The sequence below is a fragment of the Suricata suricatta genome, chromosome 10 (assembly GCF_006229205.1).
Source record: "Suricata suricatta isolate VVHF042 chromosome 10, meerkat_22Aug2017_6uvM2_HiC, whole genome shotgun sequence".
Classification (NCBI taxonomy): Eukaryota; Metazoa; Chordata; class Mammalia; order Carnivora; family Herpestidae; genus Suricata; species Suricata suricatta.
This window is the reverse complement of record NC_043709.1, coordinates 4,024,876-4,040,569: the sequence shown is the minus strand read 5'-3', so window position 1 is coordinate 4,040,569 and position 15,694 is coordinate 4,024,876. Positions and strand designations below refer to the sequence as shown.

The window sequence follows — 15,694 nt, the reverse complement described above, 5'->3', positions numbered from 1 at the left end:
ATAACAAAAACATACTCCTAGACTGTATTTATTGAAAAAAAAATCTTCCATGGTTCCAGCCTGTGTCGTTCAAGGGTCACGTGCACACACCCCAGAGGCTCCTACGTGGTAACAACCTAGATATTATACAGCAGGTAACCTAGCATTTACATTCAGACCAAAACCAAAAATTACCATCCAATTTATAGGATGGCCCTAGAGGGGCGCCTGGGGGCTCAGTCAGTCAAGCATCCAACTCCTGGTTTTGGCTCAGGTCATGGTCTTGCGGGTTCGAGTCGGGCTCCTCTCGGGCAGCAAGGAGCCTGCTTGGGATTCTCTCTGCCCCTTCCCCACTTGCACTGTCTCTGCCTTTATTTGTTTGTTTGTTTGTTTTTTTAAGAAGGCACTAGAGACGTTTTGGAATGAATGAGCTTCACACAGACGGAACCAAATATGAAGATTCACAAGCTGTTCATCAGAAGGGAGAGCTCAGGAAAATCTGGGCTATTTCTCTCAATAAAGAAAAAGCAGGGTTTGTTTTTTTTTTTTTATGGGTGACTAGTCGAGTGCCTACCATGTACTACGGATGGTGAGGTGAGGTGAGGCTGGGGGTTGGGAGGGGAACAGGGAGGAAGGCGGCTGGAAAGCTGTAAGTGAGGAGAGTTGAGGACAGTCACTGTGAAGTACAGGAAGGCGGCCTTGGGACAGATGGCACACAAGAGTGGCCACTTTCGGCTCGCCACCAAACAGCTGTGGAGCCCCCAACACAGGCAGGTATTGGGCGGTTGTTGGAAGAGCCTGTGGAAAGGGCCGCCAGGCTGGAAGTGAGAGCCGGGCCCTGGCACTCGCCAAATGGATGGCTCTGATAAGCCGTGTGCCACCCAGGAGGAGCTGTTCTGTTCGTACTGATAAAACACTGAAGAGCATGGCATTAAAGACCTCGCAGTGACACCCCGTTAGTCAACGTTCTCCGACTAGTGAAACATACCATTCACAAGGACAGTGCGAGACAGGCAACAACTAATACATTTCCCTGGCTGGGTATTTCTTTTTCATATCTACCCTCAGAAAAAAACTCAAACATTTGGCAACATCTACATTTTGGATTCCCAGGGGGAAATCACCATCCGGGCAGGGAATACATCGGGGTTTATTTTAAATATCCAATACAGAGGTCACCTTTTTTTTTTTTTTTACATTTAAAAAAATGTTTATTTATTGAGAGAGACAGAATGCGAGGGGGGTGTGGCAGAGAGAGAGAGAGAGAGAGACAGAATCCAAGCTCTGAGCTGTTAGCAGAGCCCCGGAGATCATGACCTAAGCAGAAGTCAAAAGCTGAGCCTCCCAGGCGCTTGGCACCTTTTTTTAACCCTATGTGTGCATTCTAGCTGGCTAAAGAGTCCTTGACACAGTGGTCCAAGGATGGGTTTTTAGGGACGGCTCCTCCGCACGTAAATCACACGCAAACTTTTCTTTCCAAACGTGCACAAACCTTTATGTTTTCAAACACTCGAGCCCTAAACCCCTCCCCCACCAAAAAGGTTAAGAACCGCTGCTCTAGGACTGTTGCTTTTCTGAAGCGAGTTTCCTAAATAGTTAATCCTGGGCCTGACTCCCGGGGTGCCCGTGGCTGACAGTCTGGTGACCCGTTAGGCGGGGACAGGTGCACTGCTCCCTGCGCCGTAACCTCATCCTCCACCCGCCCCCCCTCGAACCCCCTGGACCTTGGCGCTTGGAAGGGCTCCGCGGCAGCATCCCGACAGGAGCGCGGGAACGGACGCATTAGGTGCACACTCTAACACCGCGTCTGCGGACCCCCTCGTCGTTGGTCCTCGCTGGTGGCCCGATTTTGAGCAAGTTACTTCGCCTCCAGGGCACCCGCTGCGGACAGCACACACACGCCGGGTGTCCGGGGAGATCCGATTTGTTGTCATCCACGACCGAGGCCGGTGCTCCGCGCTCCGCAGCCCCGGCCCTCCGTGCCCTCAGCGGCCAGGCGCGTCGCCCCCATCAGGGTAGAGTCACCTGGGTCAGCCCCCTGGGGACAGGGCGGCGGCGCCGGGCATCCCAATTCCACGCATGTTTCCCGGCCGCCGCCTCTTCGCAGCCCCGCGGCGCCTCGCCCGGAACACCCCGAGTCCCGGTCACGCTCACTGCCGGGCCGTGCGGTCCGGACCGCCTGGCAAAACCCACTTCGCCCAGCAGCACACAGCCGCGCGACACCGGCGCCTCATACGCGTCCCGCCGGCGACACGTGACTACCGAGCGCAAACTCCTGCCTCCGGCATTGCCGGCCGAGGCCCGCGCGTGCGCGAATGCACGCATGCGCGCGCATGTGTGAGATGGGCGCGCTCCTCCCGGCGGCGGGTTCCACGCAGCTGAGCGCATGCGCCTCGTGACGTTGCAGCGCCCGCGGAGGGAAGTACTGCGCGCCTAGACTCCGGCGCGCTTGCGCAGAAGCTAGACGCGGGCGTTTCTTTTTTGTAGAGTTGGTTGGGGGTGGGGGAGGGAAATTGGAGTTATAAAATGGCGGCTTAGAGTGTATTGGGCGCTGCTCCCCCGGCCATCTCTGGCTGACCTCGCAGGTCTCTCTCCCTGCTTAACACAGAGAGGCGAGGCGAGGCCCCCAGAGGACATGGTGTTTGAGACCTGGGGCTTGCTGACCACCAAATCCTTCGAGAACCTCGGCGCACCGGAAGCGACCGGGCGCGCCCAGCGAGTCGGGCAGCGGCCGCTTCCGACCCGAGGCCCGTGCGGCTGCAACCTCGCACCTGCTGGCTGTTGCGCACCCGGCTTTCGCCGCACCCACAACCCAGCAAGTGCCGCGGCGGCCGCCTGGGAGGTGAGAGGAGGGCCGGCGGCGCGTCGGGAGCTGGAGCTGAGCTTGGGGGGAGCGCCGGGGTCACGGTGCGGGACTCGGACCTGGAAGGGGGACCCTGGGCAGGAGCCGGGGTGAGGGGCCCGGGCCTGGAGAGAAGGAAGCCGGGGTCCGGGTGCGGGGCTCGGACCTGGAAGAAGGACCCTGGGCAGGAGCCGGGTTGAGGGCCCCGGACCTGGGGTGGAGGAAGCCGGGGTCCGGGTGCGAGACTCGGACCTGGAAGGGGGACCCTGGGCAGGAGGAGCCGGGATGGGGGGCCGGGGTCAGCCGGGGAGGATGGGGCGGAATGACCCCCGCTGCGCGTAGTCGTCTGCTGTTTGTGATGAGGGTGCCGGGCCGCCCTGTCCGGGCTGCAGCGCCCAACTTGGGCGAGGCTCACCTAGGTGCAGGGCCTGCACGGCCCCGGCGGAGGCAGAGGCCGGAGCGGGCAGGGGCCATCCTGACCTGGCCGTCCCTCCTGGCCGGTCCCCTCGGTACTTTTTCCTTCTTGGCCATGTCGCAGCTCCCTACTCTCCCCCTGCACCCCGTCTGTGCCTTGGCTTCACTTTCTTATTCAGTCGCAATCCCGGGCTATCGATGATTACCTCTTTTATTCATTTTGTTCCGTTAAGAAGCAATTCTGAGACTTCATTTTTCTCTGGCATTTCAGTTTCTAGGGTCTGCCCTCTAGTCGTACCTTCCCCCCCCCCGCCCCCGCCGTCAAATATGGTGAAATCTGTTTTCGTTTTAGGGTAACGCTGATGTTGACAAGTTCAGCTCCAAGGGTGAGGCAGCACCTAGCAGCAGAGACCGCCTAGCTCTCAGGCTCAAATAATAGCTTTTTCCCCCAATTATGGAAACTCTCACCTTTGTATGACAGTGTTTTATACCTAGGAAATCCTTTCACAATTTAGTACCTTTTTAACCACAAGCCCAAACGTTTTCTAAATCCTTTTTTTTTTTAACAGATTTTATTTTTAAGTAATCTCTACATCCAAAGTGGGGCTGGAACTTAGAACCCCGACAACAGTCCAACGCTGTACTGGCTCAGCCAGCCGGGCGCCCCTAAATTCTTAATAAGAGCCAGAACATAAAACTCCTTAGGTGCTAGGCCTTGGTCTGAGTTCTTTTTTTTTTTTTCTTTTTTTCATTTATTTTTTTTTTCCATAATATTTTATTGTCAAATTGTTTTCCATACAACACCCAGTGCTCTTCCCCTCAAGTGGGTCTGAGATTTCTGTACCCCACTTCTTTTTGCACAAAAGGGAAATTTATTGTCTGAAGCATCATGCTTTGAGATAAAATATGGATTTGCTAAAACATGTTTTAAAGGCTGGCTCGTAATTGAATTCTCTTTTTCCACACTGTACTTTTTACGTTTTGAAGAAAAAAGTAGTATTTTTTTTTTATAGCTTTTGCTTCTAACAAAATTTGTTTCTTTAGTAATGTTTATTACGTCCTTCCACTGTTCTGCACACTGTCCCAAACTGTTTTTTCTTGATCTTACTTCACAACACCTTCCTTCTCTATAGATGAAGAGGCCGGGTCATAACAAACAACTTGCCAGAGGTCTAGCAAGAAAATGGCAGCACCGAGATGCCGGCATCTTGTGGTGTTTTCTGAAATCCAAAGTGCCCCGGGCCACTGACTGAAGTGCGCTTCCGGGAGTAGCTCCTGTGAGCTGGACAGGTTCCGCCAAGGCCCCTGGCCCGGGGCGCGGTCACTGGGTCGCGGCTCCGCTGGGGCTCCGCTGCCACCGGAGTGTCACTACAGTTTCTGCGCTCTGAGCGCCTCCCTTCTTTGCCTTCCTAACTTACTCCTAGTTCTGAGCAGAAACAGAAAAAAAGTGACAGTGTCAACTTCTCCCCTCTTCTGCCCTCTGGTGGAGGTGTTAGTTACGGAGCGGGAAGGGAATCCTGGCTGAGACCTGGCCCCTTAATGATTGGAGTTCAGAAGGAAATGAGGTCTGAAAGTACCGTGAAGGTTTGAATGACAAAGATTAATGGCAAAACTTACCCAGGTATGGGGGGTGGGGCCGCGAACCTTAAAAAAGCAGTTGCAAGTGATGGCTGGGTCTCATATTTCACGTGTTAGCAACTTGGACTCTAAAACCATTCTCCGCTCATCAGGAAAGAAAGCATGTACGTACCTGTAAAGGAGAAGTTCAGATGTTATTAGGGTGTTAGTAAAAGCTGAAAATTCCCTATGTAATTACCCCACAGGCGGCCAGATTTTGGAGGACTTCGGAATGTCAACCTTTGAATTTTATTTTGTAGATACTAAAGAGAAACTGGCACGTGTAAATGTGTATCTTCATGGACGGGAAATTCTAGGAACTGACTCTGGCGGGTTGTGGCGTTGAGGCGAGTGAGAGCGGGGAGAGACCCTGAGAAAGGAGGCTAGCCCGGGTTCAGGGACCCTGATGAACTGGGGAACTCTGGGCAGGGTGGTAGCACGGGAGATGGAGTTTGCTCGGTCTGGTCAGCTGGTGAGTTGGAGAACGAGCCAGCACTGCACGCACAGCGGGGCTCTCCAGTGGGTGTGTTGGTAGTTTTGGTTTTTATAGCAAAGGCTACATAACAGGCTCAGAAAACACTGCGAGGACCCTCTCTGGCCAGCTGCTTGTGTCCACGGCGGAGACAACTCGGTCCCGCCCCTCCCCCACCCCCTCCAGTAACACAGTGGCTTTAGAGGGGTTGAGCTGATGGCTTAGTCTTGACGGGTTACGTATACATTTTCAGAATGTTAACACATCGATATTAATCACATTTTGAACTTTTAAATGGCACTCCAGCTTAGCAGTGTACAGATCAGGATGATGGAATGTTCAGTCCCGGGAACTTTACGTCTGTTGATTGTCTGCAGGCTAAAGAAGCACGCTCGTGCTGTGAAGGAATGTCCGGTGCCGAATGAAAATTCTTCTCTAAGGATGAACTTCTTTACTGAATCATCTTTTTTTTTTTTTAACATCTATTTACTTTTGAAAGAGACAGAGCACTAATGGGGGAGAGGCAGAGAGACAGGGAGACACAGAATCAGAAGCAGGCCCCAGGCTCTGAGCTGTCAGCACAGAACCGGATGCGGGGCTCGAACTGTGAGATCATGACCTGAGCCGAAGCCAGATGCTTAGCCGACTGCGCCACCCAGGCGCCCCTACTGAATCACCTTTAAGAGAATTTTAAGTGTTTAAAATGTTTTGCTTGTAGCAAGACTGTAATTATAATTTGCAAAGAATAATCACTTGTTGATTACATAATACAGTACTTCAGATTTTTAAAAATCAGTGTTATAATTTCTTTCAAATGGAGCTGGTTTAGCATTGTTTAAAATTCTTCGTAAAAATTCTTTAAAAATCCATTGTAAATGATTGTATCTTCATCCAGAAAGGTAAACTTTTCACTTTTTTTACTTTTAACGTAGGTTTGAAAAAATGGCCAAAAGAATTGCCGAGAAGGAATTGACCGACAGGAACTGGGATCAAGAAGACGAAGCAGAGGAGGTAACCCCCCCCCCCCCCCCCGCCGAGAGCGACCCCTGACCCTCCTAAACTTACACTCATTCTGGGGTTCCTTGGGCAGATTTTGTAATAAAGTTAAAAGACCTTTTAAAGAACAGCCGGAACAGGAAATAGTATGGTTTCTTATGACCTGTGCTTAGTATAGACATTTATTTATTACATTTGGCTGTCTTTTTCCCACTAGTTCCTGTTCCCGAAATATTCTACGCCTTTGTAGGAGCACCTTCCTGAATTTCATACACTTGCCGCATTCTAAACTCGTAGTGTTAGTCAAGCCTGAAGGGTGAGTAAGTGACCTGGTCATGAACTTAGCCTCGCACCCGTGCTCAAGCGTGAGAAGCGGTCCAGCCACGCGGCTTCTCCGTCCGCCCCCCGCCCGAAATCTGCGATTTCCCATCGGGGTTGCCTCCCTTACTCTTAACGCTTCTTGGAGGCCTGTCTTACTTCATGTCATCACAGGCCTGAGCGCCCCACCGTCCCCACCCCCCGCAGCAGTGGAGTAGCCTTCACATTGGCCTAGCTTCTTTCCTAACCGAATAAAAATGGTCTTCCCCGAGAAACATTTCAGTTCAGTTTTTCTCTTACAAAGAGGAGACATGCAGCTGCGTCTGGAGTGCCTTGTCAGCAGTGTGATGCTCCCAGGCCAAGAGACTAGCGCCACGTTTAAAAAAAGAGGAAGAAGAAGAAGTCCGCAAAACTGTTTCCAAGCTTATTCTAAAACTGTCTTCCTTCTTTTTCAATCTGTCTTGTCACAAATAGGAACTTTTTTCCTTTACAGATCTATCTATCCCTATGTTTAGGGAAACCAAAATCACAAGCGTATTAATATTTCAACAGGGTTTTTAACATTTCTGAGTGACCTGTTGCTTTTTAACCAAGTCTGTGGTAACTGGGGTTCTTTTCCAGGTCTTCTGCCCAGTTTCATCCTGGGCCTAGTAAGGTTTAAGGCTACTGTATCATGATTTGCTAAGGCACTGACATATTTCAGGTATGAAAGGACCTCCCTTTGGATCGAATCTAATGAGTCTGAAAGGGCATTACATTTGATTTGGGACATGTGTGGCCAAGCAGCCCCGAGGTCTCTTCCCTGAAAGAACGAGAGGTGACAGCTTCTTGCAGGAAGCAGTTCACGCCGGCCTACGGCAGTGGAAGAGTTGGATCAAGCCAAGGGTTTTTAGCTTCTGATTGTGAGCCAGGCACGTTAGCCCCTGGGAGGAGCTGTGGCTTCCGAGCAGGGTCCCTTCGGGTGACGGGCAGATGGGCAAGGTTTCTCTGAAAAATAGGCATATGTGATAAAAATAAAGTGTGTTTTTGAAAATGGTAGTAGTAACGTCCTGGATTTGGGCGCTTGGGTTTCAGAACTGGCCCCACCACCGGCCGCTAACTGTGGATGAGCCTTAGAGGAGTAGATTCTGCTGCTTAGAACTGGATTTGTATTCTCAGATACGTATCTTTGAATATATTTAAAGTTTGAAGAACCAGTTCTGAATAGTTTTCTACCAAACTTTTGATGGTCTTAGCGAAACTTTTCCTGTGTTCCTGTGTGTGCTCCTCTCGGAGTTGTGTTGCAAAGTGCAGATTTGCATAGATTCTGGGAGTTTCTTTTTTTTTCTGAGAGAGCGCGAGCACACAGGAGAGGGGCAGAGGGGGAGAGAGAATCGTAAGCAAGCAGGCTCCATGCCCCTTGCAGAGCCCAGTGTGGGGCCGGAACTCATGTACTGTGAAGTCATGACCTGAGCTGAAATCAAGAGTCGGATGCTTAACCGACTGAGCCACCCAGGCGCCTTGTTCTGGGAGATTTCCGACTCCTCACACTAGCTCTGGGATTCACGAGGGAGACCGCAGACGTCCCGTTTACTTTGATCTGCCCCCTCCTTACTTTGTTACCAGTATTAACACTACGTTAACACTAGCGGATGTCATGATGAGTTTGGACAGACTTTTTTGTTCAGCTTTTCTTCTTTCGGGCCTCCTCTCACTGCTGTTTAATTTGTGCACCTACAGGTGGGAACGTTCTCAGTGGCCAGTGAGGAGGTCTTGAAGAATAGAGCCATCAAGAAGGCAAAGCGTAGAAATGTTGGATTTGAAGTGAGTGTTTTCTTACCGCCCTTGGTATTAAACACTAATTTGATTTCTGAGTTGCAGAGCGTTTCCACCCCTGGGAGCAGTCAGATCGATACATGCTTTTGAAAATGCTGATTCCACTGTGAGAATCCTTCAGGTAGAGCAGGGCAGAGAGCACACAGGCGTGCGAGCTGCCTTCTCAGGGCCAGGCAGACCCCAGCTGGGCGGCAGTAAGACGGGGAGAGGACGCACATGGGGTCAGAAGGCCCCCGTGAGGGGTCCGGGGTCCCGCCTGCACCCCGGCACCGGGGGGCGGAGGCCCTTTAGCGCTGAGAGAAGCGCTGCACGGGCGGGCGTTCTCCGCAGTGTTGCCGTGGGCCACACGGCCTCCCTCCAAGCTGTGACTTGTGACCTGAAACCCCGGTCCACATTCAGCAGTCCCTCTGCGTCCCTCCGTCCTCCCCAGGGCGGTCCTCAGCCTTGTGCGGCGCGGTGGCTCCTTCGTGGCGAGGCCGCAGCAGGAGGGATTGGTCCAGCTGGGGAGAGGTGTTCTCAGGGCCTGGGGTGAAGTTCTAGAAGACCGCTCGGTCTGCGGTGGCCTCCTAGGACAGGGGGGGTGGCTCTGAGAGGCCTCGCCAGGCAGGAGCTGAAACCAGGGAGGGTGGCTCAGAGTGGCAGCTCGTGGTGTAGACGGAGAAGCCAGGGCAAGACCGCCACAGGCACGGACGGCCCAGCTGTCAGATGAGTGACCGCGGAGAAGTAGAGACCGTGTCCTCCGCGATCCAGACGGGGCCGGAGAGAAGGGGGGTGGGGACGGGGCCTTCTGGCTGTTAAACGTAATTTCAGCTATAACGTGTAGCATCAAGTTTCCATCAGAACTTGTCTGTTAGAGAAATTGAAAGTTCTGTCATCTGCTTAAGTGCCGAAGTGTGGCTTTTCCCGCTTTCCGCTGACTGTTGTGGACGCGGGTTTGAATGGCATGGGTCCATTTATGTGCAGATTTAGTTTTTTGATGAGGGAGGGATGTTGGCGCCCGACCTCTTGTTCCCACGTCAGCTGTGCTGGATTTGTCTGTTCGCTCACTCAGCACATCTGCTGAGCCCTAGAGATCCGTTGGTGGGTGGAGACAGGAGTAAGCCTGGTGGGACTTAGGTCCTCCTGGTGGGAGAGGCAGCGTGAACACAGTTACTGGTTTTCTCTACGTGCCGTGTAGACAGGGTTGGTGGAGCCCCGGTGGATTACCTCATTCGCTGGTACTCGTTTTCCTGGATGACTCCATTCCTCCGTTTAAAAACCAGTGGTTCCTGAGTTTTCGTGACGTGGGGCTCCGGAGCCGGCTCACTGTCAGCAGGAAGTGTCTGTGGCACCTATCAAGGTCTATGTAACATCTATATAATGACTGTAAATACCCCGGGGTTTTTCATTTCATGCAAAATAAAGCCCCTGAGGAGCCGCTTGCACAAGCGCCTTGCCTCGTCCGTGGGACGTTGCTGATGAGACGCCGGCTGGCTCTGGGGTCTTTGGGATATCGGATCATTAAAAATCAAATTTAGAGTGTCCGAACCAAAGAGCTGTTTATTACTGTGTTATTAAAACGTGTGCAGGTTGAGGCTTTGCTTTTTTTTTCCCTTGGGCTTAATTTTATTGCCATAATTGCATCCATGGTCAGTAACAGTCTGAAATCCTGTGGATATGATTTGAAATTTTTGTGTCTTTTGAAAACCTCGCAATAATATTAGGCTAACTGGCCCATTTAAAAAATGAAGAGTTCCCAGTGGAAGTAATTTTTTGTGAGCTCATGATTCTAATTCATTTGTGTGCACACTTAAGGTTGGCGCGCTCCCGTGATTTTGTGAGCGTGTTTTTGAGACTGTTTCCTAGAGCCTCCTTTGGGTCCTTGATCCAGGAAGCAGACCATCCCCGCTCCGGTAGAGCCACTGTTTTGAGTGGGGAAAAAATGGTAACTTCAGTCAAGCACCATAAACTGAGGGACGGTTCTCCAGAAGTTTCCAGGGGGCAGAGAGCAATGTTAGGAGTTGATAAGGAGTGCCAGGTGTTTCCAGAGCATCTCAGCTTGGGTGAGAAAGCCGGCAGCAGTGGGCAAGGGCTGCTGGGAAACCCTGCTACTGGACGCAGCAAGAAGACGGAGAATAAGAACGTTGCCCGAGGCTTTCTCAGCGAGGGCAGGGTCTAGACCTGCGAGCCCGCCTCTCCAGGCCGCAGAGGCTGGAAGGTGCAGAAGGGCTTGGGAAGTTCCCGGCAAGTGTGAGGTCCTTGGGGTTAACCTGACCTGATGCTTCTGCGGCTTCCGGGGCTAATGGTCTTTGCGTAGTACATGAAAAATGGCTCGTTTGGGATTCGTCGTGTTAAAATGTTTGCTTTTAGTTCTAATTCTGAGGCTGCGTGCACAGCTTTACTGCCCTGGTCTTTTTTTGCCTTCTGTATCACAAGCCTGTTTGTAAAGACCAGTCTCGCTGTGCACGAGGCCTGCTCTCCGCGGCTCTCTGGGGAGGCAGCTCTGGAGGGCAGAGCCGTCGTCAGGAATAAAATCTGCCCCGTTTCCAGTTTTCCTTTAATGCTGCTGGCGTCGGGGTCCTGGGTGCTGTTGAGCCGAGGTAACACCGTGCCTCGCTCACTGAGCTATAAAAGTCACCTAACGTGAGCTCTTTCTTTATGTTCCAGTCTGATAGTGGAGAGGCCTTTAAAGGTTTTAAAGGTTTGGTGGCACCATCCGGAGGAGGAGGGTTTTCTGGCTTTGGGAACGGTGCCGGAGGGAAGCCTCTGGAAGGGCTGTCTAACGGAAGCATTGTGACCAGTGCCCCGCCCTTTTCTGGTTCCACGGCGGCGAGTGAGACCAAGGCAGCCTTTGGTGAGTAGGTGCCCCTGCCCCTGGGCACATCTGTGTACAGACCGCCGGAAAAGAACTTTGCAGAGATAACGTTTCTCGTACTTACCCTGGGTGCTGGGACTAAATGTGCAGAAACAGGGCGATACTGAAGGGGACGCAAGTTAGAGAGATGTTGGCTGTTTGCGGAGGCAGTGAGTGGAGCAGAGGCTTTCGAGCCAAAATAGACTGAGGTCTTATTCTCAGCTCTTCCCGCCACTGCCTGCGACCCTGGTAAAGTCCCTTAGCCTCTGAGCCTCCAAAACGTCCACTGTGAAATGAAAGTGACCCCCGGAATTGACCTAAGGGTCAAAGGAGAAGAGGAAGCCCCCAGTGGACCCTCTGTCAAGACCTGCTTTCCCGTCTCCTGTTCGTTCTGAGCGGCCACACCCGCTAGGAGCCTTGGGCTCCTCCAGTCTAGACTGGTTTGGGGAGAGTTGGTCCAGAACTCTCAGGATCAGTGACAGACGGAATCGTGTGCCGCGGTCTGCGGATTTCGTCAGTGCCCCTGGCTGGTTGGATGGTACTCGGCTGGGGGTTTGAAGTGTGTGCTGGTGGTGGTGATGAGGCCGAGCCTTCAGTGTGATGAGGCTTCACCTCCTGGTGTGTGCCCGTCCCTGTAGCGCTGGGGCTGAGCTTTATCCTAACCGTTGTGACAGTTCTCGGGGAAGGCGGGCATCCTTCTCAGAGAAAAGACCCTTTAAAAGTTTTGAGGTTTAATTAACGCGAGCACTGTCATGTACAAAGTTTGATTGTGAGTCAGATGTGCACACCCTTCTTGAACTGTCCCAGAAATGGGATGCGGTGAGAGCAGAAAATATGGGGACCGTGCAGCGTCAACATCTGGGTGATGTGGTCAAATCAACTTCTTCGTAAACTCTTCAAACTTTAATTTCCCATAGGATCTGTTGCCGCTAATGGTCCTCCCTCCTTGGTCGATAAAAAGATTTTAAATCCCAAAACTAACGGTGACAGCCAGGAGCCCTCCCCCGCGGGGCCCCCCGGCGCCGCCTACACCAAGCAGCTGGCCGCCCTGAACCGCTCCGTGCGGGACTGGATCGCCAAGCACGTCAATGCCAACCCGCTCTGCGACCTGACGCCCATCTTCAAGGACTACGAGCAGCACCTCGCGGGCATCGAGCAGCAGCTCCGCGGCGGGGGGCGGGGCTCCGCAGGCCCCGCCCCGCCCCCGCCCCTCCTCGGGCCGGCGGCCTCACAGCGGGAGTCGACGTTTTTGTTTCCTGGCAGCAAAACGGAGGACCCGTCTGAAACGAAGACCGAGGCGGACTCTGAAGAGAAAGCGGACCCGGCGGTGGGAGCAAGCGCCTCGTTCAGCTTCGGCAAGAAGATCGACAGCTCTGTCTTGGGCTCCTTAAACTCTGGCCCGCTGACTGGATTTTCGTTTTCTTCTGGAAACGCCAGCTTATTTGGCAAAGATCTTAGCCAGAACAAACCGGTCTCTTCCCCGTTCTCCGCGAAGGCGCCGGAGGAGCAAGCCGAGGACGGCAGCAGCGACTGCAAAGGTAACGCCAAAGCCCCTGGCCGTCCTCTGAGTCGGCTCCGGACGTGCCCGCGTCGGCGCGGCTCAGCGGATCCGGGTTCACGCAGACTGTCCTCTCCTGGGCGCGACCCGGGACCCGGTTGACCGGCTGTCTCTCAGTCTGGTTCCCTGTTTGTAAAACGGAGTAAGACCGTTTTTGTAGAGTTATTGTAAGGATTAAGAATATAAAAATAAAAACGAGGGATCTACAAATATCTGGCACGATGACTTTGAAAATTACATGGCTTTGCCTATAAAAAATGAAGTGAGGGGCACCTGCTGGCTCACTCGGTTAGGCGCCCGACCCTTGATTTTGGCTCCGGTCATGATCTTCATGATCTCAGGGTCGTGGGGTTGAGCCCCATGTCGAGCCCCGGGCTGAGCGTGGGGCCTGCTTAGGATTCTCCTCCTCCTCTCCTCCCCTCTCCCCTGCTCGCGCACTCTCTAAAATAAAAATTGAGTGAATTAATTGCATTTGAAAACTGTGTCTTTCTTATTGAAAGAATTGGTCCTAAACATCTCTGGAGTTTTGTGCGTTCAGGAGGTTTCTCAGCAGAGGTGCAGTCTCGTGGCCGAAAAGTACTGAATAAAAACGGTAGGCTCTTCTCGGCCCCGTGGGGACCCACAAACCGACAAGGTGTTCCCTGGATGAGTCTGGGTGGCAGCCACCTTTCCAGAAGTTTCCACCTTGTGTGGTGAGCCCCCAGCCAGCCTGAGTCACAGGCCCCTCCCTCCCTCTGTTCTTAGCTCTTTGAAAAGAGGGGTTCACGTCCTAACCCCTTGTCCTCACGTGGTGGCCGTGAACACAGCACGCGTGTGAAGACACAGCTTTGTAAGCAGGCAGGAAGCAAGTGCCTCGGAGACATTAGGTGGGGGAGAGTGAGGAAGAGGAGCCTGCAGTGCCAGCGCGCCCCCGGACATCCCGTGTCCCTCGTCCTCGGAGCGAGACTCCCGTCACGCCTGCGTGTGGCCTCCGGGGCCCTCCCGCGCAGCGTAGGATGAAGGCCTCCCCCGCCATTCCCCTGCCCTAAGTAAGCGCAGCGAGGGGCCGCCCGGGCCCAGGGCAGTGGCCGGGACAACAGCGCGGCGGGAGGGGGTTGGAGCGCGGCTCCGTCGAGGCCTGATGCCTGCCCTGCGGCGCTTCTCCTCTGACGCATCAGAAAGACGTGGATTGTGAAGATCCCGCAACGGCCCAACTCAGGACTGCCTTTTGAGGCAGAGCGCGAGCAGGGGGAGGCCCAGCGGGGGAGAGAGAATCCCGCCGTGGGGCTCGATCTCACGACGGTGAGATCATGATCTGAGCCGAAGTCAAGAGTCAGGCACTTAATGGCCTGAGCCCCCCGGCCCCCCGGCCCCCGCCACCCCTGCCAGGACTACCTTCTTAGGCTGTAAGTCTTACGGCTTGCAAGTGTCGGAGCACCAGAGGTGTTGCTGTTTAATTCCCCGCGTTTCCCGAGACTTTTCTCCCGAGGGTGTTACCTGCATCTACCAGTGTCTTCGCTCTGGACCGAGCCCCAGGGGCTGTGGCAGCTCGGGCAGAGCTTGCTCGCCCACGGGGGTGGTTTCTCCGGCAACTCGCCCCGTAAACAGTTCTATCCTCCGCGCTGTTGGCCGTTCCTCAGCGCGATGTAAACACGGTCACGGGAGCGTTCGGGGCCGAAGGGGTTTTCTTCTCCGCTGGCTGATCTTGAGTACATGTGGGTGTTGATTGGTTATTTTCCTGTTAAAATTTGGGCGTGGAATTATAAGTGTCAGTCAGTTCTACTCCAAGGCTTTCTACAAGTTGACATCTAGAAGGGTCCTGTTAAAAATGATTATTTTTCATAAAATTATTAAAATCCAGTGAGTCCTCCCCCCCCACCGCCCCTGCACACCTCCAGTTAGATGTGTGCTTTCCACGTCCGCGCCCCTTACGGGGGTTTTAGCTTGAGGTGTTGGGGGCCAGACAACTTCTCTTGTGACGCTGTTAAGCTCTTGGTGTGGATTTCACTGAACAGCTCTTGTTTCTATAAAAGGCGGAGACGAAGAGGACGACGAGCCCCCCAAAGTAGTGGTCACCGAAGTGAAAGAGGAAGACGCGTTTTACTCCAAGAAGTAAGTGAGGCCTGGGTGCCCGTCTGGCGCGTGCGTCTCCAGAGCTGCGCAAGGTGGACTTGCAGGGGGAGGCCGGGCGCCCCCGGGCCAGCCCGCGCCTGCTCTTTGAGCTGGAGCAGGGAGAATTCTGGGCCTGTTTGTTTAAAACAGACTGGTTCTAGAAATTTCCTGCTGGGGATAGCCTACTCTCCGTTATTTTTGTTCTTTCTTGCCTTTTTTTTTTTTTTTTGAGAGGGCAAGAAAGCGGAGGTGGGGGTTGGGGGCCCAGAGAGAATCCCCCGCAGGTTCCACCCTTGTCACTGCAGAGCCCAACGCGGGGCTCGACCCCACAAACTATGAGATCATGACCTGAGCCGAAGTTGGACACTTAACTGAGTCACCCATGCGCCCTGCTCTTCCCTGCTTTCCAGGTGCTTCAGAGACGGGGTTTCTGTGCTGGACCCTCCCTGCCTCACCTCTTGCTTCCCTCCCTCTTCCTCCTTCCTGCACAGACTCACCGCCTCTCTGATTCCGAATTGATTCAGCTCCTGCTCTTGGTCAGGCGGCCTCTTCCTGGAGCCCTGGTTGACCCTTGTGGCTTTTCTCAGCCAGCAAGTTCTGCATGTGACCGTCCCTTGGTCTTCCCCCCCAGTGATGAGAGTTGTTTTCGGTTTTTTGGTTTTGTTTTTATATGAAGAAAGATCACGAAATGAAATTAGTACATTTTAACAAAGATGGGCTCAGAAAATTCACCTGGGCCATTTTAGAAGCTTCCCCAAC

General features: G+C 53.3%; 1 protein-coding gene across 2 annotated transcripts in view; it reads left to right on the top strand.

Annotated features, from left to right (window-relative positions):
* Positions 1–2,462: 2,462 nt before the first annotated feature.
* Positions 2,463–15,694, top strand: part of NUP50 (nucleoporin 50) — an 18,231-nt gene continuing 4,999 nt past the window's right edge. Inside the window, exons 1-6 of one of the 2 annotated variants that reach the window (XM_029953796.1) lie at positions 2,463–2,821; positions 6,257–6,335; positions 8,358–8,441; positions 11,100–11,286; positions 12,204–12,824; positions 14,857–14,935. In XM_029953796.1, coding sequence (XP_029809656.1) covers positions 6,267–6,335; positions 8,358–8,441; positions 11,100–11,286; positions 12,204–12,824; positions 14,857–14,935 — 1,040 coding nt within the window. In that variant the 5' untranslated portion in view covers positions 2,463–2,821; positions 6,257–6,266. Of the gene's footprint in view, positions 2,822–3,228; positions 3,331–6,256; positions 6,336–8,357; positions 8,442–11,099; positions 11,287–12,203; positions 12,825–14,856; positions 14,936–15,694 lie in introns of those variants that run through there. The other variant, XM_029953797.1, reaches the window with a different exon arrangement.